Source organism: Marmota monax, unplaced genomic scaffold (genome assembly GCF_021218885.2).
Source record: "Marmota monax isolate L192 unplaced genomic scaffold, Marmota_monax_Labrador192_F-V1.1 WCK01_AAM20220418_F8-fsc00020, whole genome shotgun sequence".
Taxonomy (NCBI): Eukaryota; Metazoa; Chordata; class Mammalia; order Rodentia; family Sciuridae; genus Marmota; species Marmota monax.
Window position 1 is genome coordinate 22,379,728 of NW_026692912.1, and position 17,957 is coordinate 22,397,684.

The following is a 17,957-nucleotide window of genomic DNA, read 5'->3' on the forward strand; positions in this document are numbered from 1 at the left end:
CAGGGGCAGCCCCCGCTCGCCTTCTACCCTGTGCTCCAAGTCCAGGGATTTGCTAAAACCCACAAATCTCAAGTTCTTGTTCGGGTTTTGGACCTGCCCACTGGGAGCTGTCTCTGTGTCCCCATTGTGATGGGCCAGGGACCCCAGCAGCAGTAGCAGTGGCCCCTGTGCCCGGGGAACCCACCAGGACCCTTCCTTTCACCTCAGGGCCTGTAACAGCCCAAGTGGTCTCTCCCCCAGTTTAGAGATGGGGAAACTGAGGCGCCAGGGACAGGGAATGTCCCGGGGATCGGGTGCCACAGGTGAGCCGCAAGGCTGGGGTTTGGTCACAGATCCGACTGGCCTTCAAACCTACACTCTTTGCTTTGTGCCACCCTGTCCCTGGGCGTCCTGGGTGTCGTCCTCTGGTGTGGACAGGGCCACAGGCTGCCCTCCTCTGGTGGCAAGGCCACTCTTCCTGCATCACAGGTGTGTGGTCAGGGTATCCTGAGAGTCAGATCTCCCCGGCCACCTAGGTGGGGGGCAGCTGCCAGCCCTCCGCCCTCTGGAAGACACACAGTACACACTGGCCAGGAATGCAGGGGGAATCCTGGGTCACAAACATCCAGCTCGGTGTTTCCCAGTCACCTTCCCCCGGGAACCCTCTTCTTCAAAGGTTCCGACACCGCACAGTGGAGCATAGTGCTGCGGTGTAGACGGCTTGGAGAGGCAGGTCTAGGTGTGCTTTCTCCTGCAGATGGGGCCCCTGCCCTTGGTCACCGCCCGCCATGGTGGACCCTCTGAACAACCCTCAACAAGTGCCTCAGGGCCTTTTTCATGCCCTGGTGGCCCTGTCCGATTTCTCTAAGCACCTTTCTGGTCAGAGGGGTCACGGCCCAGTTGTCCCTCTGTGCCCAGCTGCTCCTCGTCCCTCCTGAGCATGGCTGTCCCTCCTTGCCACCTGCAGCCAGACGACGCGGGACAGTACCAGTGCCTGGCTGAAAACGAGATGGGCACCGTGAAGAAAGTGGTGACCCTTGTGCTTCAGGGTGAGTCTCCAGGTCCCTGTCCCTGCCCCTGGCCCTTCTCCCAGCAGATGGGGACATGGGACGTGGGTGCTCAGGGGTAGCTGGGGCTGGGGAACACAGGTGAAGTCCTGGGAGTGTCTCCCCAGCGCAGGGGGAGACGCCCTGTCCACTAGTGAGTCCCCAGGGACCCAACGCCAGGCCTGGGGCAGCCCGTGTCCACACTGAGCTGGAAGCACAGTTCCCACGTTTGCCAAGTGCCTAGAGCTACAAGGTGCACGTGAGCCTGAAAAGGACCCGTGAAGGGGTGCCTCTGGGGGTTTGTGGGAAATGTCTTACTGAAGACAGACATATTTGTGGAGCCGAGTGCACCCTGGGACCCCAGTGTCCCTTCAGTGAGTCTCGTTGGTGAGCCCCCTGCCGTGTCAGCTTCCGGGCACTACCCTCGAGTCACCGCCTCCACCTGCTCACCACCGTCCTGAGCTTCACCTGTTTTATTTTAAGAACCTCCGGCTTTACCAAGGTACAATTGACATACAGAAAGTCCACCCATTCCTCCCCGGGGAATAAAAAGCCTTAAAAAGGGAAATTGGACCCACCTACCTATGAGGGTGAACCTCGGAGACACTATGTTGTGACATAAGCCGGTCACAAAAAGAAAACACTACAGGATTCTACTCCCATGAGTCCCTAGAGCAGCCGGGTTCAGACAGAAGGTAGAAGGGTGCTGGTGTTTGATGGGTACAGGATTTCCCTCTAAAGATGAAAAATTCTCAGGACAGTTTTGCAACAATGTAACGCATTCAACCTACTTTCGAAGGTTAAGATGGTAACTTTTATGTTTTTTTGTTGATTTTTTAAATTTTGTGTTTGTTTGGGTTTGGTACCAGGGATTGAACCCATGGGTGCTCTACCACTGAGCCACATCCCCAGCCCTTTTTATTTTTTATTTTGAGATAGGGTCTTGCCAAGTTGCTAAGGCTGGCCTTAAACTCACCATCCTCCTGTCCCAACCTCCAGAGTGGCTGGGATTACAGGCGTGGCCACCTCCCTGGCTTGTCTTTGTCTTAATGGTACTTTTGAAAAACATAAGTGTTAAAATTTGATGAAGTTCAGATTAATGGATTTCATATTTTGGGGATCATATATTTTGCCTAACCTAAGGTTCTATTTTCTTCTATAATTTTCATAGTCTCTTCTCACACCTTAGCTCTGTGATCCATTTCATGTGTTTTTATGTCAGCTCAGGGTCTAAACTCCTTTCTTTTTTTCCTACATATGGAATCCAACTGATGCAGGTCTTTAATTCCTCTGAGTGATACTTTATAGTTTTTGGTGTATTTCTTTTGTTAAATAGATTACTAAGTATTTTATTATTTTAGATTTTGGGGGGCAGGTACTGAGAACCCAGGGGGCTGCTCTACCACTGAATTACATCCCCAGCCCTTTTTTTTTTTTTTTTTTAAACTTTGAGACAGGGTCTCACTAAGTTGCTGAGGTCGGCCTTGGATTTGTAATTCTCCTGCCTCAGGAGATGTAGGATGGATGGAGTTATTTCTTAGTTTGATTTTTTGATTTTCCACTGCTGATATCTGGGAACACGGTTGATTTTCTGTCTTGCTTTGGCACCTGCCACCTGGCTTGGTCCTTGGTTCTAGTCAAGTTTTGGTCTGCTCCTGGGACTTCCTGCCTGTGTCTCCTGCGTGTCCTTCATGGCTAGCGACACGGCCTTTGATTCTCTGCGGTGTCTCATCTCGTTGCTCGGCCCCTTGGTACAGTGTGAGCGAGGGGCAGAATGGACGTCCTCCCGCTCTCGTTCGGGGTGGAGTGTGTGCAGCTGGGCGAGCCCCTTTTCCGTCCAGCATGGGGAGTGTCCCAGTGCAGGGTTCCTGGTTCCAGACGGGATGGACAGCCCGTGTCCCCCTGCTCAGGATGGCCCGGAGCCTTCACACAGAAGACAGCGCCAGGAGTGAGTCAAGGAAAGGAAGCAGGACCCCTGATCTGGGGCCTGAGGAGCTAGGTGGTGGCAGGTTCCTCGTGTCCCCTGGGCTGAGCTGAGAACACCACAGGCTCCGACTGGAAGTAAACCAGTAAATAAGGCCCCTCAGAAGCCCGTCCTCTCCTGCCAGAGGACTAGGGAAAGAAGCTTCCAGACAACACCGTACAGAAGTGCGTCCCCCCACGCACGCCAAGCAGGCCCTCCATGTCCGTGCTCGGCTGGAGGGAGGCCCCGCTGCCCACACTGGGCCCCGGGTGTCAGCCTGCGGGAGACAGAGCCCTCTTCACTCACCACGGGGAAGCCCCCGGTCAGGGGAGGCAGGGGGAGTGCTGAGAGGTGCCGTCCCCTCCCCAGGAGGCCTGGTGCTGTGCCCCAGCTGCCCAGCAAGCCGGGCACCCTCCCCGTTCCCTGGAGGGTAGGCAGTGAGGGCGGAGGGGCCCTGGCAGGATGGAGACAGCAGGCCAGACCCCACCAGCTCCAAGCTGGCCCCATGGAAATCCCTGGTTAAACCAGCACCAGGAAAATCTCAGCTGAATGAGAAAGACAGCCGGACTCCGAGGAGCGGCCCGGGCAGGACTTCAAAGTCGGGGTCGTAAGAACCCAGAGCAACTGTGGAAACGCTGGAAACACCTGGAGAAGGGGTCCCGGGGTCCTGGGTCTCCCAGCTCACATGGCTCCAGCTCCTCCTGCCGTCTCAGGCAGCTTCTCTGGCCCCGCACCAGGGCCGCCTGCCTGCTCCTCTCCTGCCACAGTAGCTGCTTCCACCCTGGCCGCGCTCCTCACCCCTGGAGAGGCAAAAGCTCCTGCTTGTGCAGTGACGACCACTGGTGGGACACAGTCCCAGGCAGGAAGGCCGCGGAGCTTCGGCTGCTCTTAGCAAAGTCCTGGAAGCTCTGGATAGGAAAATGAGTCCCGATTGGGGTGACTGCTGAGTTCTAGAGCCCTGTGGTCCCTGGGGCAGTTTCGTCAAGGTTTACGTGGCTTGGGGGGGAGCAGGCTTGCCAATGATCATTCAGCCCTGGCTGGAGGCCCGGCTCTTGCTTGTGCTTGACATTTTACTTGAATGAAATTGGAGGCTGGGGAGTAGCTCAGTGGGAGGAGCTTCCTAGGATATACCAGGTCCAGGCAGATGCCAGCACCCCGGAGCGGACCAGAAGGGGGGTGGGAATGAGCAGGAGCCGCATCTCAAGCGCTGAGTGACAGCCTTCTCCTGAGCGGAGCACCTGGCGCTCTTCCTGTGGTTCCCGTGGAGTGGCTTGACTGTTCTCATCGCCGTGTGCTTCCCGCTGTGGGGCAGGCCACAGTTAGACGTTCCCTTTCAGATGAGAGAACTGAGGGTCGGGCAGTGACCTGGGGAGAGAGACAGAGCCCAGGTTCTGCCTCCCATGGAGAGTGTCATTTAACACTGGAACAATCTAAGTGTCCTGTGTGAGGGTCAGTTTAGCAAGTCACAGTACGTCAAGACAGTGGACCACGTAGAGTGAAATGAACATTCAGTGGCACAGGGAGGTATGGGGTCCATCGTGGAGTAAAACGTAGAAGCAGGCACGTTGTAATCATGTAGTTGTGCGTCACGTGGACACGTCCTGAGAAGTGGGTGGTCAGGAGTCTTGCTGTCATGGGAACGTTGCTGGCATACTTCCCCAGACAGAGGCAGCTCCGACACCCCAGGCAGTGTCATCTTATGGGACCAAATGACACACGCAGCCCATCCTTGAGCAAAATGTCACTAGTGTCACTAGGCAGCATGTGACCGTATTTTCCATAAGGGAGCCATGTCTAGAAGGAAACACGCAGGCGTGGTACCTGAGTCACAGATGGCGGGTGACGGTTATTCTTTTCCTTCCTGCCTTTCCTGTGTCCTAATGTGTCTAAGTGAATGTGTTTAAGAAACAATTAAAGTTCCTAAAAGCCACCTGGGCCTCCCACAGGTGCCCCAGTGTTCCAGGTGGAGCCCCAGGACGTGACAGTGAGATCCGGGGAGGACGTGGTGCTGCGGTGCCAGGCCACCGGGGAGCCCATGCCCACCATCAAGTGGCTGCAGGCAGGTCGACCTTTGCGGACCGGCCGGCGGCTGCGGACCCTGCCGGATGGGAGCCTGTGGCTGGAGCGCGCGGAGGCTGCGGACGCCGGAGCCTATGAGTGTGTCGCCCACAACCTCCTGGGCTCTGCCACAGCCCGGGCGTTCCTGGCAGTGAGAGGTACGGGGTGTCCCTGCCCAGACCTCTGTGGACAGAGACGTGGTCCCTGCACAGCGGGGTTTGTGCCAGGGTGCCCACTCCTCCCTGCCTAGTCACAGCCTCCGACTGAACCAGTGGGGAGCACCTGGGGGTCTCCTGCCTTGTGGGTTCCCCTGCCCATTTCCATCCAGGGAAACCGAGTCACTCAGAGGAGCCGAGTGTTTGCCACTGGTTTTAGTCAGCTTGTCCACTGCTGTGACTCAAAGACCAACCAGAACAATGGTAGAGGGGGAAAGTTTATTTGGGGTTCATGGAGTCAGAGGTCTCAGTCCATAGATAGCCAGCTCCGTTCCTAAGGGCTGGAGTAGGGCAGAACGTCACGGCAGAAGAGAGTGGCGGAGGGGAGCAGCTCACATGACCAGGAATCAGAGACCAAGCTCAGCTCCCCAAATATATATACCCCAAAGCACGCCCCCAAGGACCAGCCCGTCCAGCCACACGTGCCCACCTCAGTCACCACCCGTTAATCCCATCGGGGGCCCGTTCACTGATTGGGTTAAGACTGTCACAACCTGATCATTTCTCCTCTGAACCTTCTGGCATCGTCTCACGGGAGTCTTGGGGGACACCTGACCTCCAACCATGACACCACTCATCTTGGACAGGGCACCTGGGCTGTTCCTCGTCATTTGGTGTGGACATGGGTCATCTGGGCAGTCCACAACCCCCTGAAGTAGGCAGAGTGAATCAACAGTGTCCATGTTGCCCTTGGGGGTGGCTGTGGGTGACTATTAGTGCTGGTCCCCAGCTCCTGACACTGCCTGTCGTACTAGGAGGTCAGAAAGGACGGAGCTTAGCCGTGTCACTAAGTCCTGCCACCTTGGAGTCCCCAGCTCCCCTCTTCCTAGGGCCACACCGAGCCTTAAAACTGAGAAAAGAGCTGTCCTGAGAGACTGCACAACAATGGTCAGACCTGTACCAGGTCACGGTTGTTCTGAATGGTCTGTGCCTGGACACTACAGAGGAGTGTTTCTGACTTTGTGTCTCCTCCTCCTCCCGCGGCAGACGCTACCGATCTATCGCCCACGCAGTATCCGAATCTCCCCACAGACCCCTTCTCCAGGCAGCACCTTTCCACTAATTGATATTTTGCCACTTGGAAGCCACTGCCAACCTAGTTAGGACCCCTCTGGCCTCTGATGCCCTCACCACCTCTGAGCAGGGGCAGGGGGCCAAAAGATGCAGCTCTGAATGGTCAAGGCTCTCTGATGCCCAGTCAGGGATGCTGTCTTGGGGGTGGCTTTGGGTCTGCAGGAGCCTCCCTCTACCTCAGAGCTTGGTCCCAGCTCTCCCCCCCACCCACCTGGGCACCTGGCCCCCTGCTGGCTCCAAGTACAAACTGGGAGTTACAGCCACAAGCACTTCCTGCCTGGCAGATCTGGGGGCTGGAAGTCCAAGGTCAGGTGTAGGCAGGGCCTATTCCTTCCAAGGGCTGGGAGCGAGAATCTGCCCTGGGCCGTGCCCCAGGGTTTAGGGGTCTGCTAGCCACTCTGCCTAGTAAAAGCCTCACCTGTGTCTGTTTTCATTGTCACCTGGCAAGTCCCTGTGCGTCTGGCTCTAATCTCCCCTTTTTATAAGGACACCATCTATGGGATTAGGGCACACCCCATGACCTCTGTAAAGACCCAGGCTCTAGAGAAGGTCACATTCTGAGGTCCTGAGGGTCAGGGCTTCTACGTGAGGATGGGGGTGGCGATCCAACCCATGACGGGCTCCTTATGTTTTCAATAGAAATCACTACTTTTCCTTTATGTATGCTAATTGCAGAAAGGCCAGGTAATACAGAAACCTAAGAAGGGGTAAAAGTAATTATCTCATGATTCAATTTCCAAAAATAGCCTAGGGGATGCCCTGGGGTGTATTCATCCACGTTTTTTTTTTTTCTCTGAATGTGAAGACACTCTTTCTTTTGATGGAGGAGGTTGGGTTCACGGGTGGTCTCTACAACCTGCCCTTTTCTTACTCTGTCTTAGGTGACAAGGCCACATCTGGCCAGGCCCCCAGCACTGCCTGGGGGTGTTTTCATGTTAACTTCAGGTGGTTTTGTAGATATGCACAGTTCCTTTCTCCAGTGTCCCCTCCTGGAACCGTGCCTTGGTGCGCTCAGTTTCTGCAGGACACGTTCCTTTGGGGGCTCTGCCTTCTGGGGAGTCTCAAGTTTTCAGGGCCCCTGACTGTCAGCCTGTCGCTGTCCCTGCTTGCTTCATTGCCCTTCCCTGTCAGCCAGAGGGTCCCAGCCCTGGCCTCGTGGGGGACGAGAGGCCACTGAGACCCCAGGTCTGAGAAAGTCAATGGTGGCTTGCCACTCCTGGGCTCTGAGCTCCTGTCCCTTTCAAGGCCCCCGGGTCACACTCCAGCCTTCTCACAGCAGCTCCTGGCTCCTTCAAAGTCCCCTCATTAAAAGGCCAGGGTAGGTTTGTGGCCTCCTGCTGTTCTGCCTCCACCGCAGACAGCAGGTATTATGTTGGTGAGAAACCCCCCCAGACGGCGGGCACTGAGCCTCCCCCAGCCCCACAGAGGCTGCAGGAAGCGGCCCCCTTTCCTGGAATCCAGCTCAGCCAGCCCTGAGTCACCCACTTAGGGTCCTGGCCGGAGAGTGCTTTATGTTATTTTTTGACAGATCATGGGCAATGTGTTGTTCGAGTCCCCCTGGGAGCTGGTGAGTGCGGAGGCAGGCTGACTCCTGCCTCTCACCCGCCGGAAGGCCACATGCCCAAGGAGACAGCTGGCCCCTAGTCGGAGGACACTCCCGGCACTGGCAGCTCTCATCTGATTAGTGCTGAGGGCTCTGCTCATTAGGAAACCAGCCACCGCAGGCAGGCCAGCTGCAGGACCAGGGTCACAGATGGGAAGGGGGGGGTCTTCAGGTGACGGCACTGAGCCCTGGCCTGCTGCCCTGCCCCCAGCTCCCGCTATCACGGGTCCTGGTGGTTTAGAGACCAGGGTCTCTTGCATGTCTCTAGGCCAACATCCTCATGTTCAGATAACTTGGTGTGGCTTGGGGGCCTCACTGGCCCGGTTTCAGCCCAGCTAGAGACCCTCCTCACACTTCACTTCTCCTTTAGAGCCACGATCCCCTGTGTTGAGTCCATTACCCCCTTAGCTCTGTGTCCTTGGGCAAGTTACTTCACCTCTCCGAGCCTCAATTTACTCCCTCATGAACTGGGTCTGAAGCAGTCCCTGTGTGTACAGGGGCATGGGAGGGGAGGGTCTCACTCCTGCTCTTTTTCTTCACAGAGGACCCCCAGGGGAGCCGGGGCAGCATGGTTGGGGTGATCAATGGCCAGGAATTCGGTGTGGCTGCTCTCAACACCAGTGTACAGCAGGAGGCGCGTTCCGGGGTCACCACCATCCAGAGCAGCATCAGCCACGTCCCGGCAAATGTGGGTAAGTAGAAGCCGGAGTGGCGCTGCCTCTAGGCCCACCGTTCCAGCCTGCCAGGGACCCTGTGGCTCATGCAGGACAAGGAGGAAGGCAGGCCCCAGGCTCGATCAGGCCCCGATTCCCAGAGGAGAGCTGGCTGCCCACTAGCAGAGCCAAGCCCCAGGGTAGGAGCGTCCTCTCTGGCCCTCAGCCCCCACTGCCCAGAACACCCGCCCTGACCCCAGAGACCTGAGGCCAGGGATGTGGCTGCAGAGCTCAGGGAGAGGCCCGAGCTGCCTGCTCTGCGGGGCCTCCACTGTCAAGTCCGAGGCTGACAGAAAGTGAAGGGTGACAGAAATGACTGAGGGAGCAGGCTGGCAGGGACGGGACGAAGGCAGGGAATGTGAGAGTCACATCAGCTAGAAAACCCAGAGGACCAAGGGGTGTCCCCCGGCACCCAGATCCCTAAAACAGTGTGTCCCAAGCAGAGGAACAGACCTGGTCCCAAGGGACCTCGCCATCTTGTCCCCCCACCCTGCCATCTTGTCCCCCCACCCCGCCCTGCCTCCGAGCCTCCTCTGGGGTCAAGGCAAGGAAAGGGCGGTGCTGATGGCACCTGTGCTAGCCGTGGGAGCAGCGTGGGCAGGGGGCTTTGGCCAGGGTCACTCAGAGCTGGCTGTTGGAGTGAACAAAGCAAGATGTGTCCAGCTGTGGCTGCTTATTCCAGCTGCAGGAGCCCCGAGGAAACCTTGGTCCCAGGCCAAGTGGGCCAGGCTCTGCCGAGGAGACAGGCACAGAGAGGTTGAAAGGTTCAGCTCATGCACAGGAACCCAACTTCCTCCTGTTGACCTCCCAGAGCGCCACTGTCCCTGACCCCGAGCAAACTGGGTGCAGGTGGTGTCCCTGGCCCAGCGTGCAGCTTCACCCTGCCCCAAGAGGGCCAGGCATCATGTGAAGGTCCGAGACTCCAGGTCCAGGGCGATTTTTGCCTCTTTTTTCAAAGTCAGTGGTCTGGAACGATCCTTCCTCTCCTGGGCTCCTCTGGAAAGCGTCTGCAAGTTTGGAAACTTGGTTGATGTTTAACTCAGCCCAGCAAACATGTCATGGCAGCCTGTCGAGCTCGGGTTCAGGTGACCCTCATCTGTGAATGCTGGACTGAGTTGAACGTTGATCTACATACGTTTCTTTCTATAAACTATTTCATTAGTTTTTAAAACTACTTCATGAAACATGTTTTCTCTTGCTGTTTCCCAGGTTCTGGTTAAATACCTGGAGAGGGACAGGGAGAGAAAGGACTGAGCTCTCCTGGGGACAGTGGGGGGCCAGGGGACGGGGTGTAGAGCAGGAGATGGCCACCCTGAGGGCCCAGCCCTAACCTGGCTCTGCACCCTGCCCTGTCCAGGGCCTCTGATGCGGGTGCTGGTGGTCACCATTGCCCCCATCTACTGGGCCTTGGCTGGAGAGAGCGGCGAGGCCCTGAACGGCCACTCCCTGACCGGTGGCAGCTTCCGGCAAGAATCTCACGTGGAGTTTGCTACAGGTGAGCAGGGCCTCCTCAGGGGGCAGGCGGGGGCTGAAGCCAACCCAGGACTCCTGAGGTGACTCTGGGTGGGGTGGGGTGCACTGCAGGGGAGCTGCTCACAATGACCCAGGTGGCTCGGGGCCTGGATCCGAACGGACTCCTGCTCCTCGATGTGGTGGTCGATGGCATTGTGCCCGACAGCTTGGCTGACGCAGATCTTCAGATGCAGGTGGGGCCGGGTCCTGGGATGGGGTGAGAGAATGGCGTGTGGCGCTCCCCATCATGGCCAGGCACAGGCCCCTTCCCCCGACACCTCAGCAGCCAGGGCTGGATGGGGGCCTGCCTTGGGCTTGGGTAGGACAGCAGGTCATAGTGAGCGTCTGCTGTGTTTCTCGGGGACAGAGTATTCTCCCCATTCCATAAACAAGGCCACCCAAGGGCCCCGGCTGCCTGGCTGTGGAGGGAGACCAGAGGCTGGCCAGGCTCTTGCCCCACCCCAGCCCCTGAGTTTCAGCTCCAGGCTGCTGGGCGTGGGGACCCAGGCCTCCTCTCCCCCTCCAGGACTTCCAGGAGCACTATGTGCAGACAGGGCCCGGCCAGCTCTTCGTGGGCTCCACACAGCGCTTCCTCCAGGACAGCCTCCCCGCGCTCCTGCGCTGCAACCACACCATCCACTACGACGCAGCGCGGGGGCCCCAGCCCCAGCTGGTGCAGCACCTGCAGGCCTCCGCTATCAGCTCAGCCTTTGACCCCGAGGCGGAGGCCCTGCACTTCCAGCTGACCACAGCCCTGCAAACGGGTGAGGCCCCCCACCCCCACCCCCCAGCTAAGACCCGCCAGAGGCACCTGGTCACTGTACTCTGACCACTGCCAGAGATAAGGCTCCACCTGACCCGTCCCTCCCCCACCAACAGGGACAGGGCTCTTCAGGCCAAACCCCCAGAGTGGAGGCCCAGCCCCCCAGGCTGACATTCAAGCGTCAAGCCACATTCTCCTCCCTCTTCTCCCAAGGGTGCCCGTCCCACAGGCCCGCTAGTGAGCGGGGCTAGGAGCCACTGTTGGAACCCCGAGACCCGCAGGAGACCCCCTATAGTCTCAACCAAGGGATGCCAGAGATTCCTGTGCTATCACTAGAGGCCCCAAAAGGGACTGTGGGAAGAGGGCATTGCTGAGGCTAGGCAGACCCGGCCCAGATCCGCTCTGCACCCCTGCCTGGCTCTGGGTCTCCCCAGCCTTGTTCCCATCTGCGCCGTGGGCAGTGGGCCTGGCTTGGCCCGCCTCCCAGCTGCAGCTCGAGGGGCTGGCTGCACCCCCTCCCCAGCCCCTTCTCACAGGCAGCCAGATCTCCACCCATCTCCAGGCCCAGCACCCCACCCTGCCTTCGTCCTGCCTCCCTGGGGAGCCCCGCAGACCCCCGCACGCCCCTGCACAGAGCTGCTGAACGGCTTCGCCCTGAGCTCCTGCTTCCTACTTTTCTTTGATGGTTTCTCCTGGGTCTCCTGACTCACTGCCCGGCCCCACAGGCAGCCCCTGGGCACACGTACAGGATAGGGCACGTCCCACAGCCACAGCCTGGGACAGGCCTGGACGCGAGGCAAGGAAGGAGCTGTCTGGCTTAGGACAGGGCTGGTCGCCAGCTAGGGGGCCCTGGCTCCCAGCCCCAGGAGGGACCTGGGAGCCAGGGCCATGGCCCAGGCAGCTGGGAATGGGCACCCTCATATCCTTAGGGTTCATCCCTTTGTCTTACAGAGGAGGATGAAGTTGGCTGCCCCGAGGGCTTTGAGCTGGACACCCAGGGAGAGTTTTGTGTGGGTGAGCAACATCCCCCGCCCCCCGGCATGGCCAGAGCAGGCCTTTTCTCCTGGGATGCACCATCTCTCTGGGCCAGCTGGCCGGAGGGCCCGTGAGCACAGACCAGCAGCTCTCTCCCCACCAGACAGGGACGAGTGCCTGGGCGGCCCCTGCTCCCACTCCTGCCTCAACGCACCTGGCCGCTTCTCCTGCGCCTGCCCGTCAGGCTTCACCCTGGCCTGGGATGACAGGACCTGCAGAGGTGAGTGGGCCCTGGGGAGGGTGCTTCTCAGACCTGGCCCCGGTGTGCAGGAGGGCCCTAACCAGGGGCACCTACCCCAGGGATGGCCTGCTCCTGAGTGCCTGATGCCAGCCTGAGGTCTCCAGCGTCCTGCCCCACCAGGTCCCTCTGAGGACAGCATGTGGTCTTGGGTGTCAGGGTGATGGGGACCCCCAGAGGCACACAGGCAGCCACCACGTGCTCATGGCCCAGACACAGGCTCGGCCGCTGTCCCCACATCAGTTCTGATCCATTGGCGTGGCCAAGGGGGCTGACACCAGTGGCCCGTTTACCCATCACCTGACAAAGCTGCAGAGCGACAGTCTGACCCTGAATGTCCCGATGCTGACCACAGTCTGTACCCTCCACTTCCACCAGTGGGGCCCGGTGCTGCCAGGTCTCAGCCAGGCTCCAACCAGGTGCCCCAGAGGGCCCTGTGCGCAGCCCTGTGTCAGCTGCTGCCGGCCAGGGCCACTAGAACTCTGTATCTGTGGGGATGACGGAAAGAGGTGGCAGGAGGGCTGGGGGCCGTCATGCCAGGGGCTCTTGGGCCTGGGAGGAAGCCCATGTGGGTGGGCTGGGCCAGGGCCCTGGCGGCAGGGAGGGCGGGGAGGGTGGGCATGTGCTCCTGCAGCTGTCTGCCTGGCCTGCCCGCAGACGTGGACGAGTGTGCGTGGGATGCCTACCTCTGCCCAGAGGGTCAGCGCTGCGTGAACCTGCTCGGGTCCTACCACTGCCTCCCCGACTGTGGGCCGGGCTTCCGGGTGGCTGCTGATGGAGCCAGCTGTGAAGGTGAGGGGGCACTGGGTGGAGCCTGGTAATGTCCCCAAGAACCCAGAGACTGCCAGGGTGCACTGATGAGGGGCTGCATGTCTCTGGGATGCTGGGCTTCAGGGCGCCAGGAAGGAGTGCATGAGGCCGGGAGAAAGCGTGAGAGGTCCCGGGACTGAGTCCTGGCCCAGCCCTGCTCCTGGCAGCTCAGTGTCCTTTGTCAAGTGTCTCATCCGTTCTGGGCCTTGGGTCCCTCACCTGTTGAATGAGGGGGTCCAGCAGGGAGGGCAAACACACTACCTCTGCTGCCCCTCCCTATCCCCCCGTGGACCATGTCCTGCTAGGGACAGCCCCTGCATCCCCAACACGGCTTCCCCAGCAGCCACTATGGATAAGTGGCAACTGACCTTAGGGTTCAAACCTAGGTGCTACCCCTGAGGGGTGACCTCTAGGATCCTTCCTGCTCTAGCATTCTATGGTTTCATGACTGGGGTCCCCCTGGCTCGTTGGAGACCAGCCAGCCAGTGGAGGCAAACATGGCGGCTCTGCCCTGTGGCCTAGAGAGCTGGGCTGTTTGGGGCTCTTCTGCCTGCTGCTGCCTCCCGCCCTCCTCTCCAGTCCTTTAGTTCTTCCACACAGCAGGCTCCTAAGCTCCTCATGTGCTTGTCCAGCCATCTTTACAGATGAGGAAACTGAGGCTCATCGGGACTGGACAGGGCAGAGCTCACAGCGCCAGGGCTCCGCCTCCAAAGCCCACCTTTTAAGGCCCTTCCTTCCTCCAGACCCGGAGCCCTGCTGACCTCCAACGTGGGACCCGTGGGGGGTGGGGCAGGTGCTGGCATTCAGCCTGTTGACACGGCTTTGGAGAAGCGAACTGGGGAGACCCAGGTGTGGGGGGATGTGATCCTAGGGGAGGGGCTCTGGGCTAAGCCCCTCCCGACCACACCCCGCCCCAGATGTGGACGAATGCCTGGAGCAGCTGGACGGATGTCACCACAGCCAGCTCTGTGAGAACAGCCCAGGCGGGCACCGCTGCAGCTGCCCCCGGGGGTACCGGACGCAGGGCCCCGGCCTTCCCTGCCTAGGTATGAGGAAGCCCACCCACTCTGGGCCTTGCTGGGCACGGTGGGTGTTGGTGGTGTGGTGCTCGGAGTTCTGGACCGTGCTTGGCCCCACCCAACCCTGCAGGCCAGCGTCCCTGGCAGAGGGGGGACCTGAGAGGCTTAGCGGGTAGAATGGACCCGAGAGACACCAAGAGCTGTGGGCTGGGCAAGCTGGACCTGGGGTGGTGCTCAGAGCTGGGGAGGGGGAGGCTCCGGGCTGCGGACCCTGGAGTCAGGGTGATGCATGAGCAGCTTGGAGGCGGGAGCCCTGAGCTGCCCTCTTGGCCTTGAACTCGGAGCATGCAGCCTCTGCCTGACCTCCATCTGCAGATGTCAACGAGTGTCTGCGGCTGCCCAGGCCCTGCCCCTACCAGTGCCACAACCTCCAGGGCAGCTTTCGCTGCCTGTGCCCTCCGGGCCACACCCTCCTCCGCAATGGCAAGGGCTGCACCCTACTGGAGCAGAGTGCACACAATGTGACCACCATCAGCCACCCGGGCCCCTCTGCGCCCTGGCTGCGGCCCCAGGTGTCCGTCCCTGGCCGCCCCTTCCATACCTGGGCCTCCCTCCACCCGGGGCCGGGAGCCCTGAGCAGCGTGGACCGGGCCTGGTGCCCGCCTGGCTTCATCAGGCAGAACGGCGTCTGCACGGGTGAGGCTGGGCCCCAAGTGCCCCACAAGGACACGCCCCTGTTGCCCTGGGCTCCTGGGCTGGTCGTGGGGCACCACCCTGTGTGGAAACCCAGGACTCACTGTGAGCAGGCGGGCAGGCAGGCAGCGGACAGAGGGCTGCTTCTGGGGCCAGGCACAGGTGTCTCAGGCAGGGCTGCTGGGCGAGGGGCCTCCTAGGCTGTGTCCTCGGGAGGCCAGCTAGAGAAGCCTGCTGGTACCAGGGCAGAGCAGCCAGGGACGAGGTCCCAGGAGTGAAGGGGGAATGCTCCAGGCAGACATGAAGGCCCCAAGGGGTCTGGGAGTTCTGGACCGTGGGCACAGAGGTGGGCAAGGGTCACCCCTGGACCTTGGGGCTGGCACTGGACAGCAGAGAGGGGCAAGGCAGAGGCAGCCTCCTGGGGCACCCAGCCTGGACACAGGGTTGGTAGTGGGGGTGACACCCCTGCCTTGGTGGGGACAGGGCGAGGTCCCCACTACCAACAATCAGAGATTTCTCCAGTCCCTAAAGCCGGCTGGGGCAGAGTGGGGAGTGGGCGCCTCGGGCAGGAACTCTCCTGACTTGCCCAGAGCCGGCAGGCAGGTGTGGTGACCTGGCCTCTGACTCAGCTCCCCCTGTCCCCCTCCCCGCCCGCCCCATCCCACCACCTGCCTGACCAGACCTGGACGAGTGTCGGGTGAGGACCCTGTGTCAGCACGCCTGCCGCAACACCCAGGGCAGTTACCGCTGCCTCTGCCCCGTGGGCTACCGCCTCCTCCCCAGCGGCAAGAACTGTCAGGGTGAGCAGGGTGGCTGTAACCCCCATCCTCTCCAGCCCTGTGAGATGGGGCGGGGAGGCGAGCTCCAGGGGAACACGCCAGGCCCCCACAGCCAGGTGCAACCGCCACTTCACCCAAGAGCCTCAAGAGACCACGCGGGCAGGATCTGAAGCCTATAGGGCCAATCTCAGCTCTGCTGTGTGTCCCTGGGCAACTCTCTTTACCTCTCTGAGCCTCTACCCCCTGGTGAACTGGGGCTCACACAACACCCCTTAGATAGCTGGGGTGAAACCTGAAGAGCTGAGACACAGCGCCAATGGGCGGCCGTCCTCTACTCCCAAGTCACCCTGATGCACCCAAGCAGGAGTGGGTCCTGCTGTTTCCCCTACCCCAGAGGGTGGGAAACCTACCTGCCCTGTCCCCCTCCACACAAGGACAGTGAATGTCCTCTGGAAGGGTGGGGCATCCACTGAGGGAGACAAGGGTTGGGGTGGTCTCCGGTGCCCTGGGTGGAGGGTGACGCCAGCACAGCCCCTCTCCCCCAGACTCTCCATGGCCCCATCATGCACTGGGAAGTCCGGTCCCTGGGGACATGGGAGGTGCTGGGCTCTGGGCTGGGCTGTCTATGGACAGGCAAGGGGTGCCCTCCCGGCTGGTCCCGCTTCCCGCCTTCTCTGTTCTGGCCTTCCACCCTTCTCTCACTCCATCTTTCCATCCCCCACTTCACCTCCCCACCCAGACATCAACGAGTGTGAGGAAGGCGGCATCGAGTGTGGGCCTGGCCAGATGTGCTTCAACACCCGAGGCAGCTACCAGTGTGTGGACACGCCCTGTCCCGCCACCTACCGGCAGGGCCCCAGCCCCGGGTAAGGGCTGGGTTGTCTGGGGTGGAAGGGACAGGGCACGTCATCTGCCAGGATCTGAGCAGCTTCCACATGGGCTCCTGTGTGGCTGGACCACGCCACCCAGGAAAGTCGCCCAGGGCCAGTGGAAGCTACCCTGTCAGAACCCTGGGCAGACGGTGCGCCCACGGGCACAGCCAGCCAGGGCACAGCTCGCCTTGATGCTGCATTCCCTGCCCTCCTCACGTGGCAGGCCCACTTGCAGGGAGCTCAGGGCAGAGAGGCCGGAGGTGGGAAGAGGAACTCGCCAAACACAAGCTCCAGGCCCCCAAATGCACAATGAGCCAGAGACACACCCCAGACCCCGGGTGGCAGACACTGAACACACCACACTTCCCTCACCACTCCGGGGCCACAGACACTCATGAAGTGGCACAGAGACATGAGGACCTTGGGGTCAGGAGCTGCTGCAACCAGAAAGGTTTCCTGGGGTGGGTGACTTGCCCTGGGCCTTACAAATGTGGAAGTGGAGGCTGGTCGGGAAGTGGATGTCCGGCAAGGTGGGACCCGGTGTATCTGAGCTGCAAACCCAGGTGTGACTCAGCTCAGGGCACTTCCGCTCCCACAGAGCACAGCAGTTTTGTCGCTGCCTCCTTCGGGCAGCGCTGCCTGGGGCTTGGTCCCCGAAGGACTCCTCCTCCTTGGTCCCCGAAGGGCATGGCTCTGGCCCCTTTGGGCCTCCGTTTGATGGTCTCTAAAATGGGCTAATAGGGACACTTCTAGGGAAGGTATTTGAGGCGCGGGGAGACGGGCAGCTTGGGCAGAGCAACGGGGGCTGGGGGTGAAGTTCGGCCGCTCGGAGGGCAGCCTGGAGTCAGTCTGTCTGTCTGCGGCCCGCAGGACTTGCTTCCGCCGCTGCTCGCTGGACTGCAGCGCCGGCGGCCCCTCCACGTTGCAGTACCGGCTGCTGCCGCTGCCCCTGGGCGTGCGCGCCCACCACGACGTGGCGCGCCTGGCCGCCTTCTCCGAGGCCGGCGTCCCCGCCAACCGCACGGAGCTCAGCGTGCTGGAGCCCGACCCGCGCAGCCCGTTTGCGCTGCGCGCGTTGCGCTCGGGACACGGCGCCGTCTACACCCGCCGCGCGCTCACCCGCGCGGGCCTCTACCGGCTCACCGTGCGCGCCGCGGCGCCGCGCCACCAGAGCGTGTTCGTCCTGCTCATCGCTGTGTCGCCCTATCCCTACTGAAGGGGAGAAGGTCATCGGCTCCAGCTCGGTGGCTGGTGTGACCCCCAGTGGGGAGGAGCCGGGCCACCCCACCACCCGGGCCAAGCTGCGGGAGGGACAGGGTGGCCCCGGTCCGTGACACCTGCTGTGGCAAGTGGAACGTCCTCTTCTCCCGCCCCGTGCGTCAGCGGAACTTTCGGTAAACACGGCCCTGCGAACAGCCTTGACCCCTGGACAGCGAGCTGCCCTTAGGTAGCACAGCCACAGGCTGGGGCGGGGGAGGGGGCGTGAAGCCTCCCGGAACACCGGGAGGGGCCTGTCCCCATCCACGCCCCACACTGTCATCCTGAACCCAGTGTGTGTAATATGAAAGCAAGTGTTTCTAACCCA

The 17,957-nt window shown here is 60.8% G+C and overlaps 1 protein-coding gene and 1 long non-coding RNA gene across 6 annotated transcripts in view; one reads left to right on the forward strand and one right to left on the reverse strand.

Annotated features, from left to right (window-relative positions):
• Window positions 1-17,957, forward strand: part of Hmcn2 (hemicentin 2) — a 138,069-nt gene extending 120,112 nt beyond the window's left edge. For all 5 annotated transcript variants that reach the window (XM_046451453.2, XM_046451451.2, XM_058581844.1 and 2 more), the window contains 14 exons: window positions 947-1,028; window positions 4,935-5,204; window positions 8,481-8,630; window positions 10,009-10,146; window positions 10,236-10,357; window positions 10,690-10,927; window positions 11,878-11,940; window positions 12,065-12,181; window positions 12,857-12,991; window positions 13,927-14,055; window positions 14,404-14,724; window positions 15,402-15,521; window positions 16,240-16,366; window positions 17,243-17,957. In XM_046451453.2, coding sequence (XP_046307409.1) covers window positions 947-1,028; window positions 4,935-5,204; window positions 8,481-8,630; window positions 10,009-10,146; window positions 10,236-10,357; window positions 10,690-10,927; window positions 11,878-11,940; window positions 12,065-12,181; window positions 12,857-12,991; window positions 13,927-14,055; window positions 14,404-14,724; window positions 15,402-15,521; window positions 16,240-16,366; window positions 17,243-17,588 — 2,358 coding nt within the window. In that variant the 3' untranslated portion in view covers window positions 17,589-17,957. The remainder of the gene's footprint in view (window positions 1-946; window positions 1,029-4,934; window positions 5,205-8,480; window positions 8,631-10,008; window positions 10,147-10,235; window positions 10,358-10,689; window positions 10,928-11,877; window positions 11,941-12,064; window positions 12,182-12,856; window positions 12,992-13,926; window positions 14,056-14,403; window positions 14,725-15,401; window positions 15,522-16,239; window positions 16,367-17,242) is intronic.
• LOC124097187 (uncharacterized) lies at window positions 5,462-10,102 on the reverse strand. The gene is made up of 2 exons (XR_009227469.1): window positions 9,983-10,102; window positions 5,462-9,875 (listed from the first exon to the last, which is right to left on the reverse strand). It is a non-coding gene; the product is annotated as an uncharacterized LOC124097187 (long non-coding RNA).